At 43.8% G+C, this 14,345-nt stretch overlaps 1 protein-coding gene across 1 annotated transcript in view; it reads right to left on the bottom strand.

Annotated features, from left to right (window-relative positions):
• The window catches only part of LOC139155148 (ferredoxin-fold anticodon-binding domain-containing protein 1-like), a 30,759-nt gene extending 16,864 nt beyond the window's left edge, over positions 1 to 13,895 (bottom strand). The window contains exons 1-3 of the mRNA XM_070730231.1: positions 12,539 to 13,895; positions 11,358 to 11,514; positions 7,358 to 7,561 (exon numbers count right to left, since the gene is read on the bottom strand). Coding sequence (XP_070586332.1) covers positions 7,358 to 7,561; positions 11,358 to 11,514; positions 12,539 to 12,716 — 539 coding nt within the window. The 5' untranslated portion in view covers positions 12,717 to 13,895. The remainder of the gene's footprint in view (positions 1 to 7,357; positions 7,562 to 11,357; positions 11,515 to 12,538) is intronic.
• Positions 13,896 to 14,345: the final 450 nt, after the last annotated feature.

Consider the following 14,345-nt stretch of genomic DNA (forward strand, 5'->3'; position numbering starts at 1 on the left):
GGGGCTAAAAAAAGTTTGGACAAAAAAGTATCTCTTCCTCCCTTTTGCTCTATTTCTCTCTCCCTCCCTCTTTCTCTCCCTCTTTTTTCTCTCTCTCCATCCCTCTTTCTTCCTTCTTTCCTCTTTTTTTCTCTCTTTCTCCCTCCCTCCCTCCCTCTATGTCTTTCTCTCTCCCACCTTCCCTCCCACCCTCCCTCTCTTTCTCTCTCTCTTTCTTTCTTTCTCTCTTGCTCTCTCTCTTGCTTGCTTTCTCTCTCATTCTTTTTCTCTCTCTTGCTTTCTCTTTCTCTCTCTTGCTTTCTCTCTCTCTTGTTTTCTTTCTCTCTCTCTTGCTTGCTTGCTCTCCCTCTTGCTCTTGCTCTCTCTCTCTTGTTTTCTTTCTCTCTCTGAGCTTCGCGGCACACCTGACCATGTCTCACGGCACACTAGTGTGCCACGGCACACTGGTTGAAAAACACTGTACTAAACTATATACTAATACTAATACTAGACAACACAGTATCAACAGTAGAGACCTTCAAATTTCTAGGTTCTACCATATCTCAAGACCTAAAATGGTCACCTAACATCAAAAACATCATCAAAAAAGCACAACAAAGAATGTTCTTTCTGCGCCAGCTCAGGAAGCTCAAACTGCCCAAGGAGCTGCTGATTCAGTTCTACAGAGGAATCATTGAGTCTGTCATCTGCACCTCTATCACTGTCTGGTTTGGTGCTGCAACCCAACAGGACCGACACAGACTTCAGAGGATAATCAGAATTGCAGAAAAAACAATTGCTGCCAATCTGCCTTCCATTGAGGACCTGTATACTGCACGAGTCAAAAAGAGGGCGGGTAAAATATTTACTGACCCCTCACATCCTGGACACAAATTGTTTCAACTCCTACCCTCAAAACGTTGCTACAGAGCACTGCACACCAAGACAACTAGACACAAGAATAGTTTTTTCCCGAACGCCATCACTCTACTAAACACATAATTCCCTCAACACTCTCAGATTTTCTACTAAATCTGCACTTCTATTCTAATAGTTTTTCTCATCATTCCTATCACCCATTTCCTCCCATGTTGACTGTATGACTGTAACTTGTTGCGTATATCCTAAGATTTTTATTAATATTGCTTCTTCATTGCTTATTTGACCCCTATGACAATCATTAAGTGTTGTACCACATGATTCTTGACAAATGTATATTTTATTTTATGTACGTTGAGAGCATATGCACCAAGACAAATTCCTTGTGTGTCCAATCACACTTGGCCAGTAAAAATTATATTCTATTCTATTCTGTAATTTTATGTGCTTTTAGCCTGCAAGGGCATGGCTATAATTACCTCAGGCTTTACTGGGAAGCAAATTTTAATTCTCATTCACCAGTGGTGGTTTGGTCTTTTTACAAGGAGATGATTGAGATTTCCTCAAGTTCCACCAAAATTGTATTCTAATAAATTGGCCAAACCTCAAGAATTTATTTAATTCCTAGAAAATAAGATCAACTCCTGGACCTGAAGTAATATTACTTAACTTTTGACCAGTTATTTGAAGTAGATACTTTCTGCATATTTTGCTTCTTTAACCTTGGTGTGCTGCTCAATAACACACCCTAATCTGCAAATTGTTCATTTTAGGTATTTACATTTAGTCTTTTTGAAAGCTTTTTTAACTTGGAAACAAGTTTGAACATTTCTGCACGAAATGAAAATTGAAATGAAAGAATTAATGCTTATTGGTGTAGTATTACTTCAGGTCCAGGAGCTGACTTTCCTCACTATATAAAGCTGAGGTAATTTTAGCTAGTTAAAAGCAGGGAAATTACCACAGGTGAACAAGCATTAAAATTAGCTTCAAGGCAAAATACAGAAGCTTCAGTATCTGGAGTTGCCCTTCATTTCTTGAAGAAAGTGATTTGTTGGGACCTGAGGAAATTTTAGTCAAAGCCCAAGCCCAAGCCCAAAGACGCAAAATATATAAGAAAACTAGTTGCCTCAAGGAACTACAGGCAAAAGTTAAGGAAAAATAGTTCAAGTCCAGGGGTTTGACCTTACTTTCTTGAAATAAAGCCAGTTCTTAAGGCAATTCTGAGATTATGTTAGCCAAGGCTCATATTTTTAGTAAAATAGATGGAATATTAGGTAATCTCAGCCATGTCCTGTTAACCAAACCACCACAGGCAGAACAAAATCAGAAACAGAGAAATAGAGATTGATGGCAGAAAAGACCTCACGGTCCATCTACTCTGCCCTAATGCTATTTCCTGTATTTTCAAATTAAAATTAACAGTTTTAATGGTAAAGATAAAATTGCCACAGGAGGTGACCTTGCTCTCAGAAATAAAGTGACATTTTAGTCAAGGCTCAAATCCTTAAATAATCCACCTTTGAGATATTACTTCAGCTGTCCCTGGTATTTTACTCCTTACACCCCAGGGTTAAAATTACTACAGGTGCTATCTAACACTAGGCTATTAAGCGGCTAAAGAACTCATGCTCCCCTCCCCTCCCTATCCGGCAAGTTTAAAAAAGCCTGAGGAAAAAAAGCCTTACCTCAAAAGCTCAAAAGGCCCTGCCCAGCCTCGAGCTCGAGGACTTGGGCTGCGGAGGCGCCGGGGCGACTGTTTTTGGGGCTCTCCGGCACCCCGCAGCATCGAACGAGAGACCCTCCAGCCACAGAGTCTGCTCCTTCGGGCAACGCGCTTGCTAATTTTCCACACAGCTGAGGAAAATCACCGGCTTTTTAAGTGCTCCCCGCCCCTCGAGCGAGAAGAGGCATCCCGACCAATCCAAGGGAAGGGTTTTCAAGAGCAGCCAATAAACGGGCGAGAGGGGCAGGGAGAAAGACCCCCGGGGTGCCTCTGAGAGGGTTTGGGCGGGAAAGGCTCGGATTATTATTGTATACAGTATTGTCTATGATTGCTGTTAGCCGCCCCGAGTTTTCGGAGAGGGGCGGCATATAAATCCAATAAAACTTGAAACTTGCACTCGATTCCTGTGCGGGACCCTCAGCACGGGGTTCGGCACCTGGAGGGATTGCCATGGAGACAGCTCATTGTGGCCAGGTGAGGAAGATTGGAGGCTTGAGACAGGTGAATTCAATGAATCTTAAATGACAACGAACTGTAAATGACTCATACAAACTACTTTTGCAGAATACCCTATGTGTTGTGTTGGACAAATCCAGCTACTGAAACAAATTGGCTCTTTTCTACTTTGGAGTTGTTTAGAGTGAGTGGCATATAAATACAATAAATAAATAACAATGTTTTAAAATAAAGTTGGAATGGAGAAACTGTGGTCTTTTGGATATTGTATTACACCAGTATTACACCAAATATCTTCAAGTTGCCAAGGTTGGGAAACACTGTAATACACAGACACCTGATTAGGGACACCTGGCTTAGGAGATCTAGGTAGAAACATAGAAGATTGACAGCAGAAAAAGACCTCATGGTCCATCTAGTCTGCCCTTATACTATTTCCTGTATTTTATCTTAGGATGGATCTATGTTTATCCCAGGCATGTTTCAATTCAGTTACTGTGGATTTACCAACCACGTCTGCTGGGAGTTTGTTCCAAGCATCTACTACTCTTTGAGTCAAATAATATTTTCTCAGGTTGCTTCTGATCTTTCCCCCCAACTAACCTCAGACTGTGCCCCCTTGTTCTTGGGTTCACTTTCCTATTAAAAACACTTCCCTCCTGAACCTTTCAGATATTGAAATGTTTCAATCAGGTCCCTCCTTTCCCTTCTGTCCTCCAGACTATACAGATGGAGTCCATGAAGTCTTTCATGCTAAGTTTTATGCTTAAGACCAGGGGTCCCCAAACGTTTTTCACAGGGGGCCAGTTCACTGTCCCTCAGACTGTTGGAGGGCCGGGAAGGAGGAGGAGGCGAAGTGGAGCAAATCCCCAATTCCTTACCAAGTTTTCTCTTTCTCTCTCTCTTTCTTCCTCTCCTTTTCTTTCTCCATTTCTTTTACTTTCTCTCTCTCTCTGTTGCTTTCTTTCTCTCCCTCTTTCTATTTCTCCCTCTTCCTGTCTCTCTTCATCTCTCTCTTTCTCTCTGTCCCTCTCTCTTTCTCTCTCTTGCTTTCTTTCTCTCTCGCTCACTCTCTTTTTATCACTCCCTCTTCCTTTCTCTCTCCATCTCTCTCTCCCTCTTTCTTTATCTCTGTTCCTCTTTCTCTCATGCTTTCTTTCTTTCTCTCTCCTTCCTTTTTCCCTCTCTATCTCTCCCTTTCTTTCTCTCTCTTTCTCTCTCGCTCACTCACTCTTTCTATATCTCCCTCTTCCTTTCTCTCTCCATCTCTCTCTCCCTCTTTCTTTCTCTCTGTCCCTGTCTTTTTCTCTTGCTTTCTTTCTTTCTCTTGCTTTCTTTCTCTCTCTCACTCACTCTCTCTCCCTCTTCCTTTCTGTCTCCCTCTCTATCTCTTTCTTTCTCTCTCTTGCTTTTTCTCTGTCCCTCTCTCTTGTTTTCTCTCTCTTTTGCTATCGCTCTTTCTCTCCTTTTCTTTCTCCCTCTTTCTTTCTCTCTCTCTCTCTCGCTTTATTTCTCTCAATCACTGTCTTTCTATCTCTCCCTCTTACCAAGCCTTGGTTTAGTTAATGATACTGAAAGCTTTGCTATGCAAAATAGATGCTTTCCTATTGAGTATGCATTTTCCCCACAAGAAGGAGGGGGTTTAAATAAATACAGACATAATGAAGATAAAAACGGAGAAGGGCAGAGGTATGGATGAAGATCTTCTTCTTCCTACTGTACTCCGGCAGGGTACAAGGTCTGGTTTTCGGATCTGACTCCGTTAGTAGTTGTTCACTAAAAGGGGGCATTTACTCAAGGCTGTTGAGTCAGCATGATGTCATGGAACACTCTTACTTGGTACTTGGTACTTGGTACTCTTGGTACTTCTTTATCTACTCATATTTGCATGCTATCAAACTGCAAGGTTGACAGGAGCTAAGGCAAGAACAGGAGCTCATTCTATTATGTAGCGCTTGGGATTCAAACCTGGGCTGCTGGCATTCAGTTTCAGGTGTCAATTCAAAATGTTGGTTATGACCTATAAAGCCCTTCATGGCATCATATCAGAATATCTCCAGGACCGCCTTCTGCCACATGAATCCCAGCGACCGATTCAGTCACAGAGTTGGCCTTCTAAGTGTCCTGTCGATGAGACAATGTCGTCTGGTGGGACTCGGGGAAGAGTCTTCTCTGTGGTGGCCCTGACCTCTGGAATCAAGTCCCCCCGGAGATTAGGACTGCCTCCACCCTCCTTGCTTTTCGCAAACTCCTCAAAACCCACCTCTGTCGTCAGGCATGGGGAAATTGATTCCCCTGGGCCGTTTCCGTTTTATGTATGGTCTGTATGAGATGTATGATTGTTTTTATATTAAGGGTTTTAAATTGTTATAAGTATTGGATTTGTACTGTTTCTTGTTGTGAGCCACTACGAGTCCTTGGAGAGGGGTGGCATACAAATCTAATTAATAATAATAATAATAATAATAATAATAATAATAATAATAATAATAATAATTCCAGCCAACAAGCCCAGGGCTTTAACCACTGAGCACCATGCCGTTGCATTTAAGAGTTACAATTCCAAAATCCTAGTGAATCTCAGAAATTTGACTCTCGGAACGCATCCCTGAGAAAATCGAGGGAACACTATATTTATTTTTAAATTTATTAATTTATTTCTTTTGCCTACTTTTCCCTGGCTGGGCTGATTCCTATAGCTACCCTGCATAAAGAGCGCCTTCCCTGTCTCTAGCGTTGGCAAATTTTATGCAACGTGGGTTTTTTTTCAGCTGTAGCTTTTTCTACTCTGGGCATGGAGAGGGAGAGAGAGAGAGAGGCGCATTTGTTGGCATCTCTGCCAACTTGGGGAAGGGAAAACCTCGGGTGCTTCCAGGAGGTATTTATTGATTTATTATTTTATTTATAGAATGTACGTAGCCAGCTGACTTCATTATTGCAACTCTGGGTAGCAGTAAATTAAAAGGAAAAGAAAAGAGAAGACAAAGCAGTGTAACAATCCCAGTTCAAATCTAACAAACCTTAAGAGACAATTAAGTAACACCTCCTTCGCTTCCTCTCGATGGAAACTCTGATTATTGATTTACTTATTGGATTTCTATGCTGCCCCTCTCCGAAGACTCGGGGCGGCTTACAACATAGAAGAAAACAGTGGTTACAATAAAATTGAATCCAATTAAATTAAAAATTGCATAGCTATCTAAAATCCCTGGTAATATTAATCAATCACACTCATTCGTACAGCAACCATATAATAATAATAATAATAATAATAATAATAATAATAATAATAATAATAATAATAATAATAAATATTTTATTAGATTTGTATAACACCCCTCTCTGAAGACTCGCGATGGCTCACAACAATAAAACAGTATGACAATGTAAACAAATCTAATATTAAAAAAGCATCTAAAAACCCATCATTTAAAAACCATGCAACACACGCATACCATACATAAAACTATAAAAGCCTAGGGGAGATGTCTAAATTTCCCCATGCCTGGTGATATAGGTGGGTCTTAAGTAATTTGTGAAAGACAAGGACGGTGGGGGCAGTTCTGATCTCTGGGGGGAGTTGATTCCAAAGGGTCGGGGCCACCACAGAGAAGGCCCTTCTTGATCATGGCAAAAATATTATTTGTTAACACAAATTCAGGCAAATTCAGGCTAATGAGCGGAGATAAATAACCTCAGACTGCAAGCCAATAATCATTAATCTCAGCCCTTGAAATGATTTCTGGCAGTTTGACCAAAGTTACAGTTCAATGAAACTCAACAGCATATGAAACTGGCATGAATAAAATGTCAGTGAAAGCAGAAAATTATCTCAGCTTCGATTCACCAACCACCATGATAATAAACATTGTTCACCACTCCCCATTTTCCCCAGACTGTCCCTTATATATTGGCAGGGCGTGGCCAAGTGTCCTATAGATCTACTAACACCAAAAACCCCTTCTTTTCAGATACTCATGTCTAGAACACGGCCTCCTGACCCTTGCATATAACAGAGGGTCCTGCTCCTCTGATTCCCCATCACTCAATCCCATAACTGGGGGTGCTACAGTCTCTGGTGGTTCCTCAGTCCCTAACTCCCCTTCACTCTTATTCTCGGACTCAGAAGAACACTGGCCTGTGATGCCAGTACTCATCCATCTCTTATCCTCAAAATCCACGACCAGAGCTGAGCTAGACATAGACCACTCGCAACAGAAGATCTCCAGCTTTTCATCCTCGTTTATTTCACTGAATAAGGCCCTGTCTTGTTCAACATCCAAGACGGCAGCTGGCGTAGAATCAGCCACAACCTACCTGTAGCCTGTGCATTTATATCCCCCGACATCTTTGATATTAAACGGCTCGACGCTGCTCAAGGTAAATCCTGCTCCCGCTGCCATCTCTGCAACTTGCCAGCTGTTGTGCCACTCACGCGCCGATTGGTCTGCAGGGGTGCCCCCTTGTCCTTTGCAAAGTGCCACGTGGATGTCACCTTTCTCTGCAAGAACATTTGCACAGCTGGAACAAAGAAAAGAAGAGGGGTAGAGGGGTAACATTGCTGCCCTTCTCAGAAGAAGGAAAAGGCCTCTTGGCCTTTCACAAGGTTTTAAAAACTCCCCTTTGCCGGATCTTACTCCAGCCAATGATGTGAATGTGTATATTATGATAGGATCAATGTGGATGAGTGTTTTTTAAGTATTTTATTTATTTATTTTATTTTATTTATTATTAGAGTTGAAAGGGACCTTACAAGTCATCAAGTTCAACCCACTGCTTGAGCAGGAAATCCTACAGCACCCCAGCCAAAAGCAGTCCAATCTCCTCTTGAAAGTGTCCAAAGTTGGGGAGTTCACAACCTCCACTGGCAGGCTGTTCCACTGGTTGATCGCTCTCACCATCAGGAAATTCTCCCTTATCTCCAGGTTGAATCTTTCCTTGGTCAGCTTCCATCCGTTGTTCCTCGTCCGGCCCTCTGGGGCCCTGGAAAACAGTGTGTCCCCCTCCTCTCCGTGGCAACCCGTTAAGTACCTGTATTATTATTATTATTATTATTTATTCGATTTGTATGCCGCCCCTCTCCGAAGACTCGGGGCAGCTCACAACATGTAACAACAAATCATAAATAATCCAACAATTTTTAAAAAGTTTAAAGATTTAAAAGACCCCATATACTAACAGACATACACACACGCATACCATATATAAATTAAACATGCCCAGGGGGAGATGTTTCAAGTCCCCCATGCCTGACGACAAAGGTGGGTTTTAAGGAGTTTACGGAAGGCAGGAAGAGTAGGGGCAATCCTAATCTCTGGGGGGAGTTGGTTCCAGAGGGCCGGTGCCGCCACAGAGAAGGCTCTTCCCCTGGGGCCCGCCAACCGACATTGTTTAGTTGACGGGACCCGGATAAGGCCCACTCTGTGGGACCTAATCGGTCGCTGGGATTCGTGCGGCAGTAGGCGGTCTCGGAGATATTCTGGTCCAGTGCCATGAAGGGCTTTAAAGGTCATAACCAACACTTTGAATTGTGACCGGAAATTGATCGGCAGCCAATGCAGACTGCGGAGTGATGGAGAAACATGGGCATACCTAGGTAAGCCCATGACTGCTCTCGCAGCTGCATTCTGCACGATCTGAAGTTTCCGAACACTTTTCAAGGGTAGCCCCATGTAGAGAGCATTACAGTAGTCGAACCTCGAGGTGATGAGGGCATGAGTGACTGTGAGCAGTGAGTCCCGGTCCAGATAGGGCCGCAACTGGTGCACCAGGCGAACCTGGGCAAACGCCCCCCTCGCCACAGCTGAGAGATGTTTTTCTAATGTGAGCTGTGGATCGAGGAGGACGCCCAAGTTGCGGACCCTCTCTGAGGGGGTCAATAATGCCCCCCCCCAGGGTAATGGACGGACAGATGGAATTGTCCTTGGGAGGCAAAACCCACAGCCACTCCGTCTTATCCGGGTTGAGCTTGAGTCTGTTGACACCCATCCAGGCCCCAACAACCTCCAGGCACCGGCACATCACTTCCGCCGCTTCGTTGACTGGGCATGGGGTGGAGATGTAGAGCTGGGTATCATCCGCATATTGATGATACCTCACCCCATGTCCTTGGATGATCTCGCCCAGCGGTTTCATGTAGATGTTGAATAGCAGGGAGGAGAGGACCGACCCCTGAGGCACCCCACAAGGGAGAAACCTAGGAGTCGACCTCTGACCCCCCACTAACACCGACTGCGACCGGCCAGAGAGGTAGGAGGAGAACCACTGAAGAACAGTGCCTCCCACCCCCAACCCCTCCAGCCAGCGCAGAAGGATACCATGGTCGATGGTATCGAAAGCCGCTGAGAGGTCAAGGAGCACCAGGACAGAGGATAAACCCCTGTCCCGGGCCCGCCAGAGATCATCCATCAACGCGACCAAAGCGGTTTCCGTGCTGTAACCGGGCCTGAAACCCGACTGCTGGGGACCTAGATAATCGGCTTCTTCCAAGGACCGCTGGAGCTGGAGCGCCACCACCTTCTCGACAACCTTCCCCATAAAGGGAAGGTTGGAGACTGGACGATAGTTGTTAAGCACAGCTGGGTCCAGGGAGGGCTTCTTGAGGAGGGGGCGCACGAGCGCTTCTTTATAGAGAGATGGAAAAACTCCCCTCCCCAAGGAAGCGTTGGTAATCTCCTGGGACCAGCTCCGCGTCACCTCCCTGCTGGCCGAAACCAACCAGGAGGGACACGGATCCAGTAAACAGATGGCGGAACTCACAGCTCCAATGGCCTTGTCCACTTCATCAGGTGTCACCAGATCAAACTCTTCCCAGACAGGTGGACAAGTACGTGCCCCAGTCACCTCGACTGACTCATTGTCAGTCGACTCTGTTATACAATTGGAGTCGAGATCGGCCCGGATCCGAGTGACTTTATCAGCGAAAAACGTGTTAAAATCCTCGGCACTACTCTGTAAGGGCTCCCCAACTCCCCCCTGGTTGAGAAGGGAGCGGGTCACCCTAAACAGAGCGGCCGGGCGGGATTCCGCTGATGCAATCAAGGCGGCATGGTACGCACATCTTGCCGCCTTGAGCGCCACTTTGTAAGTCTTAATAAAAGCTCTTACAAGTGTTCGATCGGATTCAGACCTACTCTTCCTCCATCGCTTCTCTAGACGTCTCTTTTGGCGTTTCAACTCCCGGAGCTCCTCGTTGAACCATGGGGCTCTACGGGGTCTAGCGCCACGGAGAGGTCGCAAAGGCGCAATCCGGTCAAGAGCCCCCGCCGCAGCCCTGTTCCAGGCCTCCGCGAGAGACTCCGCCGAACTGTGAACGAGTGCCTCTGGAATAACCCCAAGCGCCGTCTGAAAGCCCTCTGGGTCCATCAGGCGCCTGGGGCGGAACATCTTCATTGGTTCCGCCTCCCTGCGGGGGAGGATTGGAGCCAGGAAGTCAAGCCGTAGTAGAACAGCTATCATGTCCCCCCTGGCCCTTCTTTTTACTAGACTATCCATTCCCAGTTCCAGCAACCTTTCCTCATATGGCCTGGTCTCTAGTCCCCTTATCATTTTAGTTGCTCTTTTCTGCACCCTTTCCAGAGTCTCTATATCTCTTTTGAAGTGTGGTGACCAGAACTGGGTCCAATACTCCAAGTATCAAGATTTTAAATTCATTTTGGATTTCTGACATGCTTATTTTTGTATTTATCTTCTTGTGAGCTGCCCTGAGTCTCCGGAGGAGGACAGTGTAGAAGGCAAATTAATAAATAATAAATAAAAACTGCTCCGAAGGTATCGTTTTCAGCAGATTTTTGAAACACTGTTTTGCATAAAAATATTTGCTGTTGGAGGTGCTTACAGGTTAGCAACACCAAACTCAAAGCCATAGAAATCCCCAATTTATTTAATTTATTTAATTTAATTTCTTTGTTTTTTTATTTATTTATTGGACTTTTATGCCTCCCTTCTCCTATATAACGTCCTAAATCCAATTAATTTGAATTAACAGTCTAAAAAACCCAAAATCCACAAAAAACAGTCATTCCCATTCAATTGACTTGCTCAGAAACACATTCGTCGGCCAGGGGGCTAGAGTCTAGTAACCCCAAACCTGAGTCTTGAGACTCTTGCGGAAGGTGAGGAGGGTGGGGGCAGTGTGAATTTCTGGGGGGAGCTAATTATATTTCCTCTGGCCATACCGTGTCCTACCCAGCAGCTCTTTGCAAAGCTCTTAAGAGTAGCAAACAGGCCTCTTTCGAATTTCAAAAGGTAGCTCTCTTTTCCTGACATTTATATTTTAAGGTTCAGAAAAAACATACGCAGCCTTGCTTTGTCTCACCTGCAGAAAAACCTGCCAAGAAGCTCCCTGTTCTTTTTTATTCCAGCCTTTTTCCCACAATGGGGGAAACTGAAATAAATACGGTCAAAATTCCTCATAGCCGGCAGGAAATATTCCTTCAGCTTTGTGCAGTTGATAGAAAAATAGACTTCAGCACCTGGATTGTTAAAAGAATAATAACACAAAGTTTAACGGTTGGGGTTTTTTTTCAGGTAAACTAAGGATAGCAAAAATGCAATAACAACAACAACTAAAGCACTACTTGAAAGGCAATAAAAACAACAACTGAAGCACCATGTTAGGCACTGATAAATTTGCCACCAGTCAGTTGCAGAAGATGGCTTAACTTGGAACAGCTTCCATCCTGCGACAATATCTGTAACACCATCAAACATCGAATACAGAGACAGATCATCATTTGGAACACAATTCGCCAGATATCATGGTATCAGAAAATGCCAGTCGCAAAAAAACCCCAAAAAAAACCCTGAAAAAAATTACAAAATATTGCAACCAGGCCATTGAAACTACACAGCTGTGGATGAAACATGTGATACTCATTGTTCTTAGGGCCCTTGGTACCATGTCCAAGAATTTCAAAAAACACATCAAGAAATTGCAGCTTCCTGCAATAACGTTGAGAGCATATGCACCAAGACAAATTCCTTGTGTGTCCAATCACACTTGGCCAATAAAATTCTATTCTATTCTATTCTATTCTATTCTATAACACCAGCAGAACTGCAAAAAACTGCTACTCGGAACATCACATATTTTAAGAAGATATCTGGCTGGTACCTAGGACGCTGGCAGCAACCCATATCAACCATTAGCACCAATCAATGGTATTTGGGACACATTTTTAAATGTTCAGTTGACTGAGTTTCATGTTTAATGAATAAAAGAGATGATAAGAGGCTGGCAGCAACTGGTATCAACCATCAGAGGCAATCAATATTTGTGATACATTTTTAAATGTTCAGTCGACTAGAGTTTCATGTTGAATTAATAAAAGTTTATAATAATAATAATAATAATAATAATAATAATAATAATAATAATAAGTACCGAGGTATTGGGTGGCATAGAAGGAAGAAAGGAAGGAAGGAAGGAAGGAAGGAAGAAAGAAAGAAAGAAAGAAAGAAAGAAAGAAAGAAAATCTTCCCCCAGACTTCATTTACCTTTCTGTCTCAGAAACTGCACATTGGATTTGGTGAAAGCTTGTTCAGATATAGATTCTTCACTACTGTAGCAGGTTGCAATAATATGAGTGTCACAGCCTCTTTCTTTGTATAGATGGACTGAGAAGGAAAAGTTTCCTTCCCCAACGAGGAGGAAATGTGCTTTTTGATGCTGCATGGAGGAAAACGGTCACTGTCAAAAGCCAGAGTTTGGACTGAAGACTTCGTGGCATTCTGCTCCTTTAGTCTGTTGCTCCTGAGGCAATTGGCTGAATCGTTTTTGGAAGAGAAAGCAAGGAGAGGCAAGTTGCCAAATTCACCAGATCCCTTGTCCTATAGCAGAGAAATAACCCAGCATCACTTGGCGCCAGCCAGCATGGCCAAATAGCTTGCAAACTGGGGAGCTGTGCCCCCAAACTTACAGGAAAGCACCTCAGGGCTCCTGCTGGATTAAAGAAAGATCCTGGTTCTCTTGTCAAGATTGTTCTGTCCGGCCCAGTTAATTATCAGTAATTAATCCCCAATGAAGATTTGAAAGTAAAGTCACTATGTATAGTTGTCTATTTACAAAAGAAATGTGCTGGAAACAGCAATGAAATCATAAGAATGTCAGTCCAATGCCAAAAGTCCAGCATTATCAGCACAGTTCATAAGAAGCATCCGGCCATAAGGTAATAAATTCAAGTCATTAGTTCTCGGCGTTGACAGGTACTTACAAATGCTTTCAAAAACCAGGATTTCAGGATTGCAGAGAGACTCTTCGGCTGCTAGTTCTCTCTCTCTCTCTCTCTCTCTCTCTCTCTCAAGGTTGAACTTCTGCACCAAGATTTCCCATCATCCCCCTCTTTTATACTATCAGTAATGACAAGCTGTGCATAGAATTATTTAATGCCTAGATCTACGTCACTGGAGATATTCTTGTCTCCCTCACATTCTTCTAACCCTAGCGTCTAATATTGGGTCCACAATATCCCCCTACTCATCTGATTCCATCATTACCACAGCTGGGGGTTCTGAAGTCCCTGGAGGTTCCCCAGGCACTAACTCTCCCTCACTCCTCGATTCCTCTGGTAAACACCCTGGCCTCTGATACCCAGATGGACCCAATTCATTCTCCTCAAAGTCCACAATCAAAGGAGCTGGATACAAGCCAACCACAAGAAAGACTACCTCCAAGGATGCTGAAGAAGTGAAATATCCATCCTAAGATAAAATACAGGAAATGGTATAAGGGCAGACTAGATGGACCACAAGGTCTTTTTCTGCAATCAATCTTCTATGTTCCTAACCAAGGAGATAAACTATCACAGTTTCCAGACTGCTTTTGCAACAAGGAGAAAGAGGTAGAAGCTGTTGATCAAAATGAAATCCAGCCTGGAACTACAATGAATCAAGGGAACAGCTTACCTCCCCTGGTTGTCACTGTTCCATCGCTGAAGGTTTTCAAGAAGGGGGGGAAAAAAACCTGGACAATTATTGATCCAGAATATATGAGGTCTCCTCCTGCCTTGGGCAGGCTGGTTCGACTAGATGACCCCCAAGGTCCCTTCCAGCCCTACGATGTCATTCCACTGCTTTCTTTCAATTCACACCCCGGGGAGGCAATATTGTGGTAATATATTACATTAACATAATGTAATATATTCTATATTCTGGATTCTTTGGGAGAGGAAATGACAGGACAGGCTGCCAGCTGGCTGGGGATGATGGGTGAGGCAAGGCTGCCACAGCGCCCAGCCAGCCAGCAGGGGGCAAAAGAGCAGCGCATCTATTTTTTTATCCCAAATTTCCCTTCTGATCAACTTAT

This window comes from Erythrolamprus reginae (genome assembly GCF_031021105.1).
Source record: "Erythrolamprus reginae isolate rEryReg1 chromosome 13 unlocalized genomic scaffold, rEryReg1.hap1 SUPER_13_unloc_14, whole genome shotgun sequence".
Classification (NCBI taxonomy): Eukaryota; Metazoa; Chordata; class Lepidosauria; order Squamata; family Dipsadidae; genus Erythrolamprus; species Erythrolamprus reginae.